The sequence below is a fragment of the Notamacropus eugenii genome, chromosome 3, assembly GCF_028372415.1.
Source record: "Notamacropus eugenii isolate mMacEug1 chromosome 3, mMacEug1.pri_v2, whole genome shotgun sequence".
Classification (NCBI taxonomy): Eukaryota; Metazoa; Chordata; class Mammalia; order Diprotodontia; family Macropodidae; genus Notamacropus; species Notamacropus eugenii.
This window is the reverse complement of record NC_092874.1, coordinates 299514589-299534388: the sequence shown is the minus strand read 5'-3', so window position 1 is coordinate 299534388 and position 19800 is coordinate 299514589. Positions and strand designations below refer to the sequence as shown.

The 19800-nt window shown below is 42.6% G+C and overlaps 1 protein-coding gene across 13 annotated transcripts in view; it reads right to left on the bottom strand.

Moving 5' to 3' along the window:
• Positions 1 to 19800, bottom strand: part of TNRC6B (trinucleotide repeat containing adaptor 6B) — a 217451-nt gene that overhangs the window by 59148 nt on the left and 138503 nt on the right. For all 13 annotated transcript variants that reach the window (XM_072656210.1, XM_072656223.1, XM_072656215.1 and 10 more), the window contains 3 exons: positions 17868 to 17955; positions 6910 to 6931; positions 90 to 431 (listed from right to left, as the gene is read on the bottom strand). In XM_072656210.1, the coding sequence (XP_072512311.1) occupies positions 90 to 431; positions 6910 to 6931; positions 17868 to 17955 (452 nt within the window). The remainder of the gene's footprint in view (positions 1 to 89; positions 432 to 6909; positions 6932 to 17867; positions 17956 to 19800) is intronic.

Genomic DNA, 19800 nt, shown 5'->3' with positions numbered 1-19800 from the left:
TGCTTACACCGCTCATCGTCTGGTGGGGGCTCTGCCAACACCAGCAGCTCTGCTGAACGCCCCCTGGGTGCCGACATCCTGGTCCTTACCTGATGCAGGCCCACTCTCACTTTGCAGCAGAGATCCCGTCACTTGTGCGTTGTTGGGGTTTGCTCCAGGTGTGGTGGAGGGAGGAGGCCCGGCCCCACCCCCAAGGAGCATACAGGAGGGTGGAGGGGGCTGCCCGCGTTTTAGTAACACTTTGTGGTCCTGCTGGCAACGGAATCGCGGCGGCACCTCCCGAGGCATGTAGCGGGCGGCGCTTGGCGGTTGTCCGTTCGGCACTGCCACCCTTTTGGCATTGTTGCCACCATTGACTGGTGGCGATGGAGAGCTGCCAATTGGGCTGGCGGCCGTTGGTTGGCTTAAACTTGGTTTCGTCACTTCGGGCACTGAAAGTGATAGGAAAATAAATCCATGAAATTAAATATATTTTTCTACAGGTGCACGTGAACTCACAGCAAAATCAATACAGATGATTTCTCTTCCTTTCAGAATATTCTAAAAGGGTTCTGCACTTCTGTTTCCTCTGGCATCTTCAGTACTCTAGAGTTTTTCCCAAGAAATAAATGATAATAACATAGCATGTAGCAGTATGCATCCATTTACTCTATCAAGCCTGCGCCTCAATCATCACAGAATCCAACATACTTCAAGTCCAGTTGGATTGTGCTCAGTGCTGGGAATACACAGATGACAAAACACAAAATAACGGTGCCTTCATGAAGCTCACACTCTAGTGGGGGGTGTGGCATGTATACAGAGAGCTACAGCTAGCGAAAATGGGGTCAGAATAAGACAAGAGAGGACCATACTTCAGCAGGGGAAGAACAGTCAGGAAAAAAAGGATGATGGAGTCTGCCAAAGCCACAGAGTGAGAGTTCTAAGGCAGCCTGCATTGCAAGAGAAAGCTGGGTGTGTTTTAGAAAAGCCCTGGTACTCTGCTCTGGAAGGCACAGAACAGAATCTGGAACAGAATCCCAGAATCCCATGTAAGAACTTCATGGTTAAGGAGAACTTGCCCTAGTTCTCCAAGCTGACTCTTTTCCCTTGGGGGCTTTAGAGGGCCTGGGAGGTAAGGAGAGATGCTCTGCTCAGAGTCTTGCAAATTGACCCTAGGAGAAGTAAAGGTCAGCATCACAATCTCTGTGAATCCCCCTCACTAAGAATGATGTGAGATGAAAGGGATGATTTTGCTTAATTGTACACATTTGTTAAAAGGATTTCCTTCTTTTTCAGTTGGGAAGGGAGAAAGAGAAAACAAATGCTTATTAATTCAAAAAATGCTAATAAAAGAAATAACAAACGCACAAGTCTAAAGTAAGCTGAAGCACACGATAAATTCTAAGAATAATATGGATTTTTGAGCCATGCAGGAGCTAAGCAGAAAATCCAAGAAGTAGTAGACAGCTAGGTGCCAGGAGCAGGTGGTAAAGGTAACAGGTGATAGAGAGAAGGCGGAACAACTCAATCCTTATTTTACTTCTGTTTTCTCAGTCAACAAGAAGGATATTCAGATTAGGAGACATAGAATAAAAATAAATACCAGAAAACTCAAACCCCCAAATCAATAAGGTGACTAGAAAAACAAGAAGAGTGGTTTTCGATATGTTCAGATCATCAGACTCAGAGGAACTATATATGTGTTTCAGGGTACATTAAAAAAAAAAAAAAATCATGGTTGAGCTTAAGAGATGGTCCTGGAGTGGAGATGAGCATGTCCTGATTTCTCAGCAAAAGGTGGGGGAGGGAAAGTTAATTCTTTAATACTATAAATCTGTTAAAGCAGTCATTAGAAGTTTGACAAAGTCTAAGAGTACTACATTAAAAGCTTGATTAGTTAGTAGTATCAAAGGGGACATAATGATCAAATCAAGCCAGGATCAGGCTCAACAAGAACAATTCTTACAGACTGAAATTAATTAATTAGTTTAGGAGGGTTATCAGACAGGTAGGTGAATGTGTGAATGTTACAGATTTGATATTCCAGGACTTCAGTGAGATACTTATTGAAGTCTCTCCTAATACTCTTGTAGGTACTACAGAAAGCTATAGGCTGGCCTCAGAAATTGCTTAAAGATTTAAACCTGAAGAGTAGTGATCAAATCCAGTGAGGGATCTCTGGAGGGGTTCAGAGCCTCCAAGACCTTCTACATCTCAGCCTCTCATTTAGCGGACAAGGTAAAGTAGTTCAGTGATTCTGCCTGAGGTCACAGGTAATAAACGGAGAGGCCTCCAGTGTTATTATCAGAGAGCTCTTCTTTCCTATGTCATAAACCACTATTATCTTGTTAATCTTAGTAAATATGGGTGTGTGAACAGATTTTTTTTTCTCTCATCTTCTCTATTTCCAATTTAAATTAGGTCTCTATGGAAAAAAAACAATTCTTCTTGGCTGTCCTCTAAGAGATTACAGTTGGGACTGAGCCCTTCTCATTTGGATGCCCTGCCCTCTGTCCTTCCCTTTCAGGCCTGCCTGAAGCTCCCAAGTCCTGGTCCGAGGGCTTCCATTTCTTGTCCAGAATGTCCTGCTCAGTAGCTTCCTTCCGCCACGAGAAATGGTTCTTAGTCACCAGACACCCAGGAGGCTTCTAAGCAGAGCCTCTATACTGTTACTATAGGGCTAACCTTATCAACCATGGCTTCTCTCTTCCTACCCCTAAACTAGTGTCAGATGTTCTCCCTGCTGGGGAAATACTGGAAACCGTTTCTTTTTCAGAATCACAAAACTCAGCTGTCAAGAAGTCACCATGGGACCATCTCACATCTGAGAAAAGAATGCCATCTACAGCATCCTATCTGGGTGGTCATTCAGGCTCCACGTGGAGACTCCAGAGAGTAAAAACCCACTACTCCCTGAGGCATTCCTCTGCCCTGGGTGGCAGCTCTCACGGTGAGAACAAGCCTCAAGTGACCACAGAGTAACTTCTCATTGCTCTCCATGTTTGCTCTGGGGCCAAATACAACATGTTGAATCATTCTTCCAGGAGATATGAAGCCCTTCCAAGCCCTGGGTGAAGGAGTCTCAAAGCCATGGCCCAACTAGGCCAATGTTCCAGCTTTCCTTCTGCTTCTCTGGTTCTCTTCTCACTGGCTCCCTCTTGAACTGAAGAAAAGCAAACCATTCCTTAAGTCTCTGCAACTCTTTCTTTAGCAGGAGATAAGCTCCTACTTCTCTGTACCTATGAGACTGTCACCTGGCATGACCATGAAGACATAGCGACATCTGCAAACTGGAACATTCCTCATTCTCCATACTTGGTAACTCTTGCTAACTCTCAAGACAAACTACTTGGCTGCTTGGGAATAGGAAAGGATGGAGAGGACAGAAGACAGTTTGTTGCTGGAAATTCCTGAATAAGTTCTCCTGCTCCCTGATTTCCTGCATCCAACCTGATACCAAGTCCTGCCATTTCTTCGTTTCAAATTTCTCAGGGATTCACCAATTCCTCGTTATTTGGGTCATCCCAAATACATGCTGTCAATGCCCCAAGCCTGGATGACTGCCAAGTCTCTTGGCTATCCTCCTTATTGCCAGGTCATCTTTCATACAACCACCAACTTAGTTTATTTAAAAATACCCTCCCATTTAAAAACATACTAGCAATAAATACCCTTGACTCTTTCATGGCCCAACCCCACATGATGTCAACTTAGAATTCTCCAATTATTGTCCCCATTAGGTCACACTCACTACTACCTCTATTCCATTGCTTACATCATTTTTCCTTATGCCTTACAGTGCGCGCTCCCCTCTCTGCCTGAAGAAATTCCTACCCCTCTGCTAAAGGTCACTTGCTATCCAGACAATCCTTACGACCACCAAGGAGATGAGAGGTCACCTTATCCTTCTCTATCAGCTGTATGTATTTCCCATCACATAGCACCAGACCACAGATGTCATCTTTTACTCTCTGCATAATGTCTCTGGAGCACAATGTCATGTACATTAATGTTATTTTCCTAACAGTAGCACAGTTTTCCTAAAGACAAGGGCCCATGCTTTTTATTCCTCTTGTATGCCCTTTCTAGTCTAGCATAAAAGATGCTCCTATTATGCTGATACCATCCCTACACATGGCCTCGGAGAAAAGAAAAGCATTAAAGCAGAAATAAAACTCAATAAACGAGTTTGAAAGCAAATAGGTTTGCAAGGAACCTTAGAGATGACCCAATGAGACATGAGACCCAAGGCCCACAGATCAGGGCAGGGCTGGGACTAGAACCCAGAGCCTCTGCCTCCACAGGCACTCTTTTGTTCTACTCTACTGCCTCCAGATAAGGTGTCCCTGTTGACAAAAAAACGTTATATTTAAATCCGTCTGAGCAGAAAAAGAAGAATAACAGTCAAGTTGAGGAGAGAATTAACATTTTTAGGATGGAGTAGACAGAAAAAAAGGTGGTGGTAAACAAAAGATGGGGAGGGAAGGAGAAAAAGAGATGGGAGGAGGAGAGAGGCAAAGACAGAGAGAGACAGAGAGTGGGGCAGAATGACCTGCTGATGGTACAAACAAGACCTGGGAGGAAGCAGGGAGAGACGACTCCTAAGGCGTAGGGAAAAGGGAGTGACTGGGTGAAACACTGGGTACTAAGTTATTTATGACTGGAGAATGGGAGTTCAAGGTGCTCACAGTCAATCATTTTAGTGAAAAGATACTAAAAGGGCTATTTCATCTTGGGCAATTGATTTCATTTCTCTAAGCTTCAGTTTCCCCATGCGTAAAATTATGGGTTGAGAAGATAGTGCCCAAGGTTCCTCCGAGCTGCAGGATCCTAGCATCCGATGAAAAGCTAGAATTTGGTCTCAATTCTCATCCTTTGGTCAAAGCCTTTGCTCAAAGCCTTTGGTCACCTACATACAGCCTGCACAGGCTGACTCAGAAAAGCAGGAAAAAAACTATCCTCTACAAACAGTTGACCCTGATTTGGATAAGGAAGCGTGCTGGGGGTCCAGAAGGAAGAGAGACCAAGTATGTATTTTTCAGGTAGCAGGAGGCAGGACAAGAGAATTAGATATTTAGATTAGCCAGGACTAAGAAGAGTCACCCGTCTTTGTCTTAATTGGTAATTAGGGAAGTAAGCAAGGGAAATCCCAGGACATTTCTGGATTCTGCATACCTAACATATTTCATAAAAATAAAGAGAAGACTAGCACTGCCAGGGAGATGTTTGCTATCATTTTAGGTTATTTTTCTTTTTCTTTCCATGTTGGGATTGAACACATGCTCACTGAGCATCATCTCTCATGTGCGAGGCAGTGTGCCAGGGGCTGGGAATATAAGCTGGAAAGGTAACCAATCCCCTACCTTCTAAGGGTTACATATACAAGTAAGTGGGATAAGGTGTGTGTAATGCAATGTGGTCAATGGAGGGAGCGAAAATCCTCAAAGACAATTTAGTGGGGTGGTGGTGGGGGACATCAATGTATGTATGAACGATGAATTACTTGAGTTTTAATCCTTAAAAGAATCAAGGGGGTACCTATGTCATTAAACTCTGGCCACAGAGATGTGTGTGCCAATAACTAGAGTTTTTCTCCCCTACTTTCTGCTTCAGATCCCAATGATGTTTTATCTGCCCTATCTCCTCCTGCTTCCCACCCTCCAACCTATATGTTCCCCAATGTTAGTCTGAAATTGGGCCTGGCTAAGAATTCCCGTGGCCATGCCACCCCTAACCCCCCCCTCACCCTTCCTCCAGTCTCACTGGCAGCTTTGGCAGCATTCTCAGCCTCTGTCCCATCTAATCCCAGAAGAAAGACTTCCTTTTCAAAAAAGGGAGACAGATACAAGAATCTGGGTTTTCCTTTGAAATGTGGGTGAATCTTAACCTTCATTTCTAGAGAGGCACAAAAAGGCTAGGGAGCTTCTGAAGAATAACCATCAAGATGCAGTTCCTACATATAAGGGGCACTCTCACAAAGTTAGGGCCTAACTCCTTGTACAGTCTGACAACATTCATCTGAGGTTTCTAAAAACTTTACAAGTTTGGAATTCTAAAAACTTATTTGTTTCTTTTATCATGTTTCCCCCTATTTGTTTCTAGGTCCTAAAAACCTTAGGACAGATGTGTGTATTTGTAATAAGGATGGTAGAAGAGGGAAGAAACAGACCACTTTATGCTCCATGGACCACGGGAGAAAAAGACTGATCTAGGCAAAGAAGCCTCCTCTGTCGGGGGCTGATCACAGGCAAGAAGCTCCTTTCTCTAAAGCAGGTACAGGGTGGGAGTCCCACGGGTATCCCCAGCTGTGATAACTCCCATTCACATCTCTTATGAGCAGAGTTGAGAGAATGACTCCCTTACTTTCCTTCGCTGATCTTTCCTGTGAGGGGGAATCAAAGACCAGCAGGTTTTAGACACCCTAAGGATCCTTAATTTGGTCAATTTCCAGCATTCAATCTATTACTTCAAGAAACAGATGCACACATAACTCTTCCAATGGGACCCTACTTTCCCTATCCAATTAAAATGTACTGCTTTTCTTTAAAAAGATGAACTTTTCTCTTAGACCAAAAAATAATGCAGACGAAAGCATTAACTCCCTTAGTTCTTCCTTCCAAAGGGGAGGCACTAAGAGTTGTATGAAAAAGCTCTTTGAGATCCTCAGCTCAAAGGCACAACCCAATTCCTTGCAATAAAATGTGCTATTTTTTTCCCTGTAGAAAACATACCTCTTCTGGAAGACTGTCTAACAGCCATACAAGTCATTCCTCTGTTGCCCAATGCTGGGCTTGATTCCATCAAATCAGCAAAGACCTAATTATTGAGCACAGGGCTCTCCTTCCTTTAACTGACCTGGGAACATGGGCTAGGTGCAATAAACATTTTACAGATTCTTCTGAATTGAACAAGTAAAAATAATCTTACCTTTGGTTTTTTGTTCCGTGACCTGCAAAATAAACAGAAGTTAAGTAAGAGTATTAAAATGCTCTCCAATTCACTCCTAATACAAGAAGAGAAGAATTAAGGATTTTTTACAAATGGATCTTTGTTACTGACAAGTCCCAATTAGACCAAGGGAGAACAGAAACTGCTTCTGGAATCCCCTGTACATTCCGCTCTGGCCAGGAGCTAGGACATGATGGCTTTGGAGAACCATCAGCGGACTAAGGGTTCTACTATCAGAGACACAATCCAAACTGCAAGACAACACTGAAGTGCCTACACCATGTGCAAAGGCTCTGTTCCAGACCCTGGATGCTCATTTATTCATTAGAACTGGGAATGATTCCCCAGAAAACAATGACCAGCCTAATGGTCCTGCAACCAAGAAGGTTGAAGAAAATGATTCACATAATTGGTTTAGAACCTTTATAAAATCAGTGTGTCTGAACTTGGCAAATATGCAAAATTTTGGTCACTAGATCTTCCCCAAATATCATTAAGATGCATAAAGTTGAGACATTTAAAATTAACCACAGGGACTAAGGAGTTTCTTTGAAAATAAGGATGATAAAACAAAATTCAAAATTACAAATCTTTAGTTTAGAAATATGAAGGTTAATAATCAGTATCATAATACAAATAAAATATTGTAAACATCAAGGAAATTATGAACAAAAACAAAATCAGATATAGTCAACCAAATCTTGGACTGACTCATCACTAAAATTAGGGGATAACTTCTGAAGTTTGAAGAGAGTAAATTAATAAAAATAATATAGGAAGGTAGCAAACATGGAGCTCATTAACCTTAAAGGTTATACAGGCTGCAAATAAACTGGTTTGAAGGATCTGGATAAAATTCCTAGCTGGCAGTCCCATGATGAGTTATTAAGGGAAGTTTGTGGTCAATCCCAAGAAACATAGAGTTGGGTCTGCCATTGGTTGGAGTTACTGTATTATCTCTCATATTGTCATAACTGGGGAAAGTCCATTCAATTAAGAAATAATTATAGCAAATTCCTATTTATCATGAATGGTGGTTCCCAGTATTAAGTGCTACAGAGAGAATGGACTAAAGATAGTAATGTGCAAGTTCCTTGTAACCTATTTATTTAAAATAAGAGTTAATCAACATCAAAACAGTTCCCTAAAATGTTAAATGCACTTCCACCACATTTTAAATATTCTGCAATCACCTCAGACACAATCTAATTCCTTAAAGATCAATAACAGAAGAAGCCAATGTTTCATCATAAATCTTCACAATGCCATAAATGTCTCACACTGTGGATTTTGTTGAAGTGACAGGCCACAGAACACAGTGCACCAACACGAAGCACTCGTCCTTTTGAAAGCTTCAGCCCAATGGGTTTATCTGTTCTCACCAGAAAAAGCCTTAGAAAGTCTCCTGCCTTCCCTTAGTGATGTCTCCAGAAAAAAGGCACTTCCTCAAATCTTTTCAGCCTCTTCTGAAACTGCTGTCACGCTAGTGCCCAAAGTCTTGTTTTAAAAGAAAACAATTTACATCCTGTCCACTGCTAGTCAACAGCATGGAATTCCAATGAATTTTATCTCTCGTTTTTGGACCTCTCGTGAACATCTCTGTACGGCAAAACTGCAGTGACTTAAGGTCATTTCTTTGGGCCTTTATGGTAACTCCTATACGACCCCTTCCTCCATCTGTACTATAGTCCAACTCCTGTTCCCAAGATCTGGCTCCTTCCTGATGACATCCAACTCTCTCATCTTCCCTGACTCACTAGTAGAGGTAGAGGAACTGCTTTCTCCATACCACACTCACCAAGATTCATGTTATCCAAATTTATCACCCAATCCACATCCTGCTGTTATCTATTTCTCCAGGACAGTCCCTCCATAAGAACACTGTCTAGTTCAGTCTTTCCTCCCCATCTTGGGTTCTAACACTGGGGGAACATATCAACATATACAGTGATGGATGTTCCCTCAAAATTCCCAATTTCTCAAACCACTCAATTCCCATGACCTATTCCTTCATTCCATCTCAGATACAAGAAAATCGTCACACCCTTGATCTTGCCACCGCATAAATGTTCCACTTCCATGTTCAGGAACTCACAAATTCCTTTATCTGACCATCATCTTTTATTATTCCATCTTTCCTGATTTCTCCTTTTCTTCCTCTTCACTATGACTGCCAGTCCCTTCACCACTCTGTTCTTTCCCAGGCTTCTATCCCCATATTAACTCCATTCTCCTTTCCCTAAACAATAGCCTTCGATGACCTAACTCACCTCTCTATGACCTTCTAAACGCTAATTCCCCTTCCTCCCTTTGTCCTATTCCTGTTCTCTGGAGGCTCTACCAAGCCCCAACACTGGGTCACTCCCACCCTCTTATCTCCGACACTCCTATTCACAGGATGCTAAAAAGAACTGAATGAAACTGAGAAAACATGGTCATTGGGTCCACTACAAATGGATATCCCCTATCTCAAATGGGCCTTCACTACAGTAAAGCAAACATTCTGCTTTTAGTTGATTCACTATCCTCCTCCTTTCCAAGGCATGTGTTTTAAACTCTGTTCTCTCTTCAACCCTTCTCTAGCACCCTCTGCCCTCCATGTTCTCAGCTGAGGATCTTTCCCCTACGTCATAAAAATAAGCAAACAAATAAATAAATAACCATGGGTCATGAGCTCCTCCTCCTAATATCACATCACTCATTCATCTTCCCCTAACTCTCTCCTTCTTCACTCTGGTCTTGTATGGAGAGGTGTCCTTTCTCCTTACCAAGACAAATCTTTTGTCCCATCCTCTCTTGTCTTCTCCAGCAAGGTATCCCCATTATCACCTAACCCTACCCCTAAACTCCCACCTCTTTTCCTCTTTTCACTTGAAATCCTCGCCTTTTAACTTCCAACCTTGTCATTGTATAGAAACTTCAGTGTCATCAACTGCCAAATTGGACTTTTCTCAGACCCAATCTTCTTTGATCTCTCTGCAGTCTCCCACACTGCTGGTCACCTTCTCCTTACCTGACACTATCTCCTTTCTAGGTTTTCAAGGCCTTGTTGCTCCTGGCCCTCTCTTCTGCCCCCCTTTAGTGGCTTTTCAGTCACGTCCTAGATCCTCTTCTTTTTTCACTCTGTACTATCTCACCTGGTGGCCTCATCAGCTACCAGAGATTCAATTGGGCCCCTCACCAGAGTGCCAGTCAACTATCACCAAATCTCATAGGCAGTGCAATTCAACATAGCCCCAAGAAAACTCATTCTCTTTTCCCCTTGACCTCTCTCTAACTTCCTTTGTACTATCAAGGGCACCACCATCCTTTCAGGCACACAGAATTTGCACTGCTGACTCCTCTATCTCACTCCACACAGCTAAGCTGATGACAAATGCTGCCATTCTGATGTTCCCACATCCTCTCACATACAAGCCCTCCCCACTCAAGGAGCCACTGACCTTGTTCAGGCCTGTACCACTGTTCACCTGGACAATGGCAATGCCCTTCTTAGCACCATGACTTTGAGTCTTTCTGCCCTCTGCTCCATCCTCCACCTATTTCGGAACAGGACTCTCTTCCAGTAGGTCTGACCATGCAGCCCCGACTAAATGGGCTCCCGGAGTTAAGGTGGGAGGGCCCTTCCTAAGGACCACTGCAGGCTCTTTACACTTTCCATCCCTTCCAGGATCCAGCTGCACTGGCCTTCTGACCTTGCCAGAGGATCTCCCTCAAGCCTGGAATGCCTTGCCCCCTTACCTAGACTTCCTTTCCAGACTTAGGCACTGCTTTCTGCAGGCCTTTCCTGCTTCTTTCTTCCTTGCACCACACCACCCCTCCTCCCCCTACTAACCCTACTAATACTTTCTCCTCTTACATTACTCCACTTTACTCTTGGTGTAACTAGCTATTAAACTGTAAGTTTCTTGGAAAGAAGACTGTTCTTGACTTTCTTTGTATGCTGAGTGTTTAACACAGTTCCCTGCACAAGTAGCAAGCATTTAATCAATGTTTACAAAATAACTGCACTGGAACCTAATCCCATTATTAAGATAACGGCTTCATATAACACATGACAAGCCGATTAATCAAACAGCTTAAGTGCCAGGCACTATGCCCTGTGCAGGGGATGCAAGCCAAGGCAGCATTGGTTCCTACCCTCTAGTGGAGGTAGGAACAAGTAAATAACCAGGTATCTTCACAACACTGAGGGCATTCACAGAGAGGCCTCCTCTGTAGAAGGTAACCTTTGAACTGCCATTGTGTCCTGTGGAGGAGAAAGGTACAGGGGTCCCAGTGGAGACAAGAACCATAAGTTACTCTTTGGGCCTTCCTCCTAGGTGCTCTCGCAGGCTCTTACTTGGGGATACATGCTAGAGCACACCAGCAGTAGGAATCTCAAACTCTACATGTCCAAAACAGAGCTCGTCTTTGTATTCTCCAAACCCAAAACTTTTCCAAAATTCAGTTTCTGTCAAGGGCACCATTCTTCTTCCAGTCACCTGGATCTACAACCTGTGCCATCTTCTCGCTTCTCCACATCCTATGCATTTGATCTCTGCCAAATCTCCTCCATTCTACTCCCTGTCCCCTTCTTCCTAGGCTCTCCTCATTTCTCACTCAAACTGCTGCAGCTAACTCCCAGTCTTCAAGCCTTGAGCTATTCCATACAGCAGCCAAATGGACAAGTTGTGACCATGTCACTGCTCAACTCAAGAAGCCCTGGTGACCTGGCGCTGACAGGATGGAATCAAACTCTTCAGCTTGGAGTGGAAAGTCTTTCAACAAGGCTGGTGTACCCCTGCTAAAAGGGCATGCTCTTCTCTTTCACACACTCTGAGCTCCCCATTGTTCTCCCTATTGTCCCCTTGACATGCCAGCTCATGCCTAGAATAAAGCATCTTCCTTCCTTCCTTCAAAGTACAGGACAATGACCCCCTTCTACACTTTTGTATTCTGCTACTTGAATACAAGCTGTTTCCCTCAATAGAAGGCAAGCTCTTTGAGAACAATGTGGTACCATGGAGAGAGCAACAGCTCTGGAGTCCAGGGAGCCTAGCTTCCACCCCACCTCTAAGGCTGACTCCCTGGGCGCTTGTGGTCAAAAGACTTCATCCCCTAGCCTCTGAGGTAACTTCAAAACTGTAGATTCATGATCCTGGCATCCCTAGGACCCAGCACTGAACCTGCCTAGCACACAGAAGTAATAATACATGCTTGCTGAGTGAATCCTTTATCCAAGTCCCAGTACTCAGCCTTGCACAAAAGATTTTTCCTACGGGGATAAGCTGCCAGGGCTAAAGGCCTACTGTGTGTGACCCGGTGATATTTGACAGGCTGCCAAACTGCGGAAGAAACTGTAGGCCACCAAAAAAACCTGTGTGTCCAAGCTTAGTGATCCTATGTAAGTAAGCCTTATTAAAAAAAAAAAATACAGGCACAGTATCAGGCATACACACCAGCCAGTATTACTGGATCTTCAATGTGCCTTCCTGGGTCTGGGCGCAATACTACCCAAAATGATGAACCAGGCAGCATTTATTAAGCGGGTGCTGCCTCTGGGACATGCACACACCCTACATTAGAATCCAAACAAATGCCTTTATGTGGGATTCTACAGTTTTTCCCACCATTTTATAATTCAAACATGCCAACCTGCTTTAGAAGACTAATCTGGTCATCACAGTGAACTTTTTCTCCCTTAAAATTCCTTTGTAGGAGGGGAGCAAAGTACCACTTCCTTATGGATTTCAACATTTACTAACAATTTAAATATAAACAACCAGGATTTCCCATAGGAAAAGAGCAAAATACAGCAAAAAAGGGAGAGCCCTAACCTCAACAACACAGGGCAGCCCCCCGTCAGCTATGACTGCTGGGCAGTCTGGAGCACAAGCCAACAGGATGGTCCTGAGGGACCACTGAGTCTCAGGATCCTCGAGCAGGAATGAGCCTCATTAGGCAGGGAACTGGAGGATGTTAAAGAGGGAGGGCAATGTTTAAGGGAGACCTTAGATAAGTCACTAAATTTCTCTGGGCCTCACCTTCTGAACAAGAAAGGGAAAATTCCTCCGAAAACTTACTTGGAAAACATTGAGCCCTGAAAATAACTGGAAAGTGTGAAGTTGTGGATATGTGAAGGCTTCAAGGACAAAGTTTGACACTGTTATGTTCAGAAGCATTACAGAGTAACCTTGCCTCGCCCACCTTCCCTTCTGCCACTGGCACAAAAGTGGCAGCAGTTTCAGGAAGGAGCTTCAGTCTCATTCTTCAGCATAATGAAGGGAGGGAAGCGATATGGCCATGTGCTGTTCTGGCACTTGATGCGTTATAGCTATCATAGAAGACAACCGGCTCCATTCTAACAGAATGGTGTCAAACATCCTCCAGGTGAAATGTCTCCTCCTCCAGGGTAGCACCTGGCCCATGGGACTCTCCCCAGATCTCCCCACCTTCCTCTTACCTACCTGTCCCCAGGAGGCTGAGCCTTCTTTCCTCTGATTTGGTTAACTCTCTGGGGCCCCCAGTGTGGCCCTGGCCTGTCCAGCTGTTTCCCCTGATCGCCTTATATTAGTGACCCACCTCTAACAGACCTTTATATCCTTATCAATTTCCCTAAGTCAGACCTAAGTTTACAAATGATAAATCTTTTAAAAAGCTGTTTTCAGGGCATTTTAACTTCTTTATATCAACTTTAAATTGTTCAGTTTTTCTGGTTAGTGCAATGCTCCAAGAAATGCAAAACTGGTTACCATGGATTCAATCCACCTAATGATAGTATGGTTTTCCTTTCACAAAGCGCAAAGTACAAACTATACCATGAAATCCATCACTCGTAAGTGTGAAATGAAGCTCTCTGACCCTCTCCTAGTGCAGGGTGAAGGGACTCCAGAAGGCCCAAGCCTCTGTGTGACTCCCAACCTGCCCTCTGCCCTATCCCTTGGCTTTAGGAGAGGATCAGAGCAAGGCTTCAAACAGCATCTCTGGAAGAAGAAGGTACACAGAGGATGCCAAGGATGTATACAAAAGTGGCATTTACAGAAATCATTACTTTACTTTACTTCTCATTCTGTTCATCTGAGGTTTAAGTCCATGCTGTCACTTTGCCTCATTTCTTTAGGTTCTGATTTGACCTTCATCCTCTGGTACAGAGGGGTCAAACACAACACCTGCCCCAAACAGATGAAAATTCAGTTGAGAAATATTTAACAAAATAAATCAAAATACAATAAAACATAGATAATGTGAGATTTAAAATTAAGTCAACATGCAACTCTCAGGGACCTTTGGCCACAATACTGCTGTAGCATCCTCTTGGAAAGAATTTGCTCAATGGTCTCACTTTGGTTATTTCTGTTTACAAAAATCCATAGCTGTCTCTTTCTAGCTTTTTTCTTTCAATAAAAGTCTACCAAAATGGGGTCATTTATTTCATTACCTCTGCTCTATCTGGTAGCTTTATTTATTTACCTTTCTTGTATTTCTCTTGTTTGGGGTATTTGCAAATTGAACAGTCTTTGCAAGCTGAATAACCTGTTTGTAGTTCTCTCTCTCTCTCTCTCTCTCTCTCTCTCTCTCTCTCTTTCTCCTTTCCTTTCTGTAAGAATTTCAAATACTTCTCTTTCACTGAATGTTTAATTTGCTTATTGATAATTAGGCTGGGTTTGCAAGGTCTATCATTTTGGGTTGCATTTGAGGTCCTTTGCCTGTTCCATTCCAATCCCATTCCCTTCTGTAGTAGGTCCTAACAGGCACAGAAAATTCCTGTTATTCAAATTTACTTTCCTTTCCAAAGAATTAGCTGTTTGTCATTGTAGCTGTGAAATTTAACCACTCTGTCTCTTGGAGTATGGAAGCACAGGTGCTTGTTTCTGTGCCCGCCATGGTCTGTGGCCTTGCTGGAAGGGTGCTTGGTCTTCTGTCTACAAAAGTTGTGGGCAGGTCCCTTTCATCATTTCTGGCATCAAGGCCTCCTGTCCACCCCTCTGGCAGGCTAAGACTTGCCTAGAAATTGTTTTTACTCAAACAGAGGCCTTATTTTCTCTTCCACATGATTGCTTTGGCTCCTCTTCAGATCATCCTTCACTTCTCTGACTCCTGGTGTCTGTCCCTCACCCACTCTCTTCTGCTTCTTGGGGGAGACTGGCCATCACAGATTCCAAGTCTTCTATTGTGCTAAGCATTTCTGCTGTGGCTGTCCACCTCTAAATACTTCTCTCGAGGTTCTGATTTGTCCCTGGAACCATCCTGGAATATCTTGCAGCGGTGTTAAGTGCTGCTGGGAATCTAACGGATTCTGAGTTTGATCAGGAGTTGTTCCAATTTCCTCTGTTTTCAATATTTATTTAGACACACTTGCAATTATTTAGATATATTAATAATCTTCTATTATCTGCTTGTGGTCTAGGTTTTAAACTGAATTTTTTTTTCTCCTGGGATCTTTGGTAACTGTGAATTTTTTGTCTTATATTCCCCTGCGCCCACTTTCTGAATGGTAGCTTTGCCTGTAGGGCTGAATGTCCGCCTCTGCTCCTTTCCACATCAGGAAACTGATTTTTTTCACTGTCTCAGTCCATGCTCCAAGTAACAGGATTGGCTTCAACTGGATGCCAGTGTTTCCCTTAAGGCCTAATGCAGCCCACCCCACTGGTGCCCTGCTCAGAGTTCCCTGTCATATACTTCTTGGGAGCAGAGTTTCTGCCACTATCTTGGGGATGCCTGACTTAGGAGCCACCCTAGGCCGAATACTTGTCCCCTCCCTTCCAGCGTGGTCATGTCCATCTATACTTCTCTCTTCTCTGTAAATGGCTAGATAGACTTGAGGTCTGGCACAAGCTGCAAGAGAATGCAAGGATAAGGGCAGGGGCTACGTGTGCCAGCAGAGAATGCTGAGTGGGTCAGGAACTCTGCCAGAGTATGGAGGGAGGGGTACTGAATGTGAGGCCTTAGTAATTTTTTCACTGTTATTTCATAAGACTACTCCCTTGTTGGACTTGTTGGTTTCTTGGTTTCAGGATCATAACTGTCCTGCTTAATTAGTGGGATCCCTCATTCTCTATTCTTGCTAGTAAGTTTTTCATAATAAATTTTAGTAAAATTTCTCATAGAAAAAGGTCAAATAAAGTTTTGGCACTTAAGTGGGTAAGTTTAACCAGAAAATTGTTGTGTTATTCTTCTACTCTAATGATGTGCGTAAATGAAATAATGCAGCATATTTCATTTATCCTTATGCTATAACTTACCTCAGTTGAAGCCTGCCCCTTGGCTTTTTGAAAAACTGCTAATAGTTCTAACCAAGTTAATGTTCCTGTCACCCATGTGGTTTCAGGACAATTAGCTCCCACTGGCATATCTTCCCTTCAAACTTATCACCAGCTGCTGCCAAATTCTTCAGGTGGAAAATAATAAAGGAACAAATTATTCCTCTTTCAAAGGTGGAAGGAAACTGTCCCCACTCAACCCTGCGCCCTTGGAGTGTTTCTAGAATTAGTCTGGGAACAAACAGATGCCGTAGCAGAAGGAAGGCAGTGAGTCTAAAAGAGCAGGTCCTAAACGCTCATGAGAAAATAGAATAGCTCCCATTTCTAGAAGACTCAAACAGGCAAAGTAATGTCCTTATGACCACCCTGGGACAGCAGTGAAGATTGTTTTGCTGTTGTTGCTGTTGGTTTTTCAGTTGTGTCAGATTCTCCGTGATCCCATTTGGGATTTTCTTGGCAGAGATACTGGAGTGGTTTGTCATTTCTTTCTCCAGCTCATTTTACAGATGAGGAAACTGAGGCAGACAGGGGTGAGATGACTTGCCCAGGGTCACACAGCTAGTAAGCATCTCAGACCAGATTTGAACTCAGGTATTCCTGATTCCAGGCCCGGCACTCTATCCACTGCACCATCTAGCTGCCAGTAGAAATAATACTATTCCCCAAATGAAGACCCAAGGAAGCTAATCATTATTATAATAATAGCTATAAGGATTTATATTGTTTTTTTCAAGGTTTACAAAGGTCTTACATATATGACTTTGTTAAGCCCAAGGAGACAGGAAGGCTTGGGGAACCTTAGTCATTCACCCAAAACTCAAATCCCAGTCTTTTAGCCCCAGCCAAGAACTCTGTCCCCAAAGCATCAATACCCTAAGTTTCCTCCTCTTTGGAGACTCATATGCTCTTGTTTCCAATACCACTCCAACTTCCTCACTCTAATTTCTCAAAAATCAGACTCTGTCACCACATCTTAGACATTATCTTTCCCTCTAGAGCATTAGTTCAGGATGCTGATGATCCCTATGACCTCATTCCAAGGTTGAGTGACTAACATAAGAGAAGGAGCTTGTCACAGGTGGTCTCATTCACAAGGCAAGTACATAGGAGGGACACCTACTTCCCAAATGCATTGTTATAATATTAGTAGAGTAGACCTGTGGTAGTATTTAATGATTTATGGGTTTCAAAAAGAGGGAGAGGGATGTAGATGGTTTTTGAAATACAGAAATGCTCAAGTCTATTTGGAAAAGCCACTAACTTGTCTCTTTTAATATAGTAACTACTCTTTTGGAGAACATGAATTTTGGGGCACTAAGATGTCTTAAAACTACTTAATGACAAGCAGACAAAATACAAAATCTTCAGAAAAGTAATGCCTCAGAAATGCTTACACCCCTGGAAATCAAATGCAAAAGGAAAACTGTCTAATATTAAGTGGTTCCACAAACAAAAATCTCATTATAGGGGTAATTAGTTTGGATCCTCACTGGCCTCACTTAGATCTGAATCTCAAGTGGTTGGTCAGGATAAACTATATGTGATTTCACAACTTCAAGAAAAGGATTTCTGAGCCATATATCAGTGTTCTTCCTGAAGAAGAATGCTGGTCCAAGAAGTTGCCTCTCACAGGGAGCTTTACACGGGGCTCCCATTCCATTGAAAGGTAAAAATCTGACTAAACAAGTCACCTACCTTCTGAGCAGCTTCTTTCTTCTTTTTATCCTCTTTCTTCCTTTTCTTGTCTTCCATTAACTGTTCTTCCCTTTCTTGCTCCTTCTCTCTGCCAAAATAAAACAGTATTTCCCATGAGCCATCCCCAAAGACACATCTACCCTCTCACATGGAAGAGTCTAGGCCTGAAAAGGAGCCCAACGCCTCTAATGCTGCTGCAAGCAGATGGATAGAGTGCATTTTTCTTCTCCCCTTTTGGTTCTGCTCAGGATACCTCAGGGAGCTCACATCTGGGGAAACAAGAAAAAGCTGTGGAAGATGCAGCATTGTTGTTGCTGCTGCTTCTGTCCTAGCTCTAGAGGCTTGGTTCACCTCGAATAAGATGATAAGACCCATAAATGAAGCATCTCATTGTCTCGAGCATATTAATACACTGGCAAAACAAAAATGAGATTTAAAAACATAGTGTGAAAAGAATGAATTAATTTTAAGTTATTTACCCAAAACAATTCAAAGAAAGATTGTTCTACTTTTTACAAACAGAAAATGGAAGACGATCCACCATGAATGTACAAGCAGATCTTTGCAATTCAGATGCTGTTTCTTCCAAATGATGCAGAATGCGTGACATATTAAGTCATTTGTTGTATACTTGGAACTATTACTTTGTCTGTTTTCCAAGTTTTGAAAGAAATTCATCTCAGCTATTTTAATTAAGCACAACAGTAGTCGCTACCACAAACTTTATAGGCATATATCTGAAGTATATATCATATGTTCAAGAAAATAATTTTTAGGCATGAATGAGTCAAAACTTTGAGCTGTTATAAGATCAAGCTTTTAGGATCCAAAGAAGAAAAAACCTTAACAAAGACTCAGCCTGAATTCCTTACACTTCAGGGCTAAAGAAACTGAGGGTGGCAAAGATGAAAAGTCACTGTCCTACATCAACTAGGCAGTAAATACCAACATGTGGTCATCTGACTCTGGACTGAGTCCATGCTCTTATCTGAATTTGCCTCACTCACAGAGGACACAATAAAGGTTTAAATAGATTTTAATTGATTTTTTTGTTTTTACTTTTGCTTAGATTTCACCCTGTATATTTTCCTGACAGAGAGCCATATTTCTTAACATAGACTTGAAAAAAAAATTAAAGAAAAAATAATTTTGTAAAACCAATATATTTGGGGGAGGGGAAGCAGACACACAATGCAACATTCCATACTTGGGGACTGCCTACCTCTGCAAAAGCATGAGGGGGAGGAGATGTCTTCTCCTATCTCTTCTTTGGGCTGAGCTTTCCTTATGATTTTGCCACATTTAGCTTTAATTGACTAGTTGTTTTATAGCCCTAAATTTTTTCTACTTGCATTGTCACCGTCATTGTATGAACTGTCTTGTCAGCTTTGTTTACATCATATGCTGAAGTGGTTTGTATAAGTCTTTCCATCAGGTCATAAGTAATTTTCTTGCATATTAATGTACTATAATTCATTTGGCTAGTCTTCAATCAATGGGTAACAGCAAGGACTGTTTCCGGTTCTTGGCTACCACCAAAAAAGTGCTGTTGTAAATATTTTGGTGTCTATGGCGCCTCACTTTCTATCACTAACCTCCTACAAGTGCAATCTCAGGGTATGGATACTATAATCAGTTTCTCTGTGGAATTTCAAATTGCTTTCCAAAATCATCATACAAATTCACAGCTCCACCAACAATGCATGAGTGTGCTTGTCTCGCCACAACTCTTCTAGCACTGACTAGTCCTGTTTTTTGTTATCTCTGCTTAGAGTTATCCTGAACTGCCTTTCTCTTATTGCTAGTGATGAGGCAGATCCTTCGATATAGTTTTGAATAGTTTGCAATTCTTCTTTTGAGAACCGTCTGTTCTTCTGACCATGGGTCTACTGGGAAACGGCTTTGGATAAAAAGCTTTTAAAACAGCAGTTTG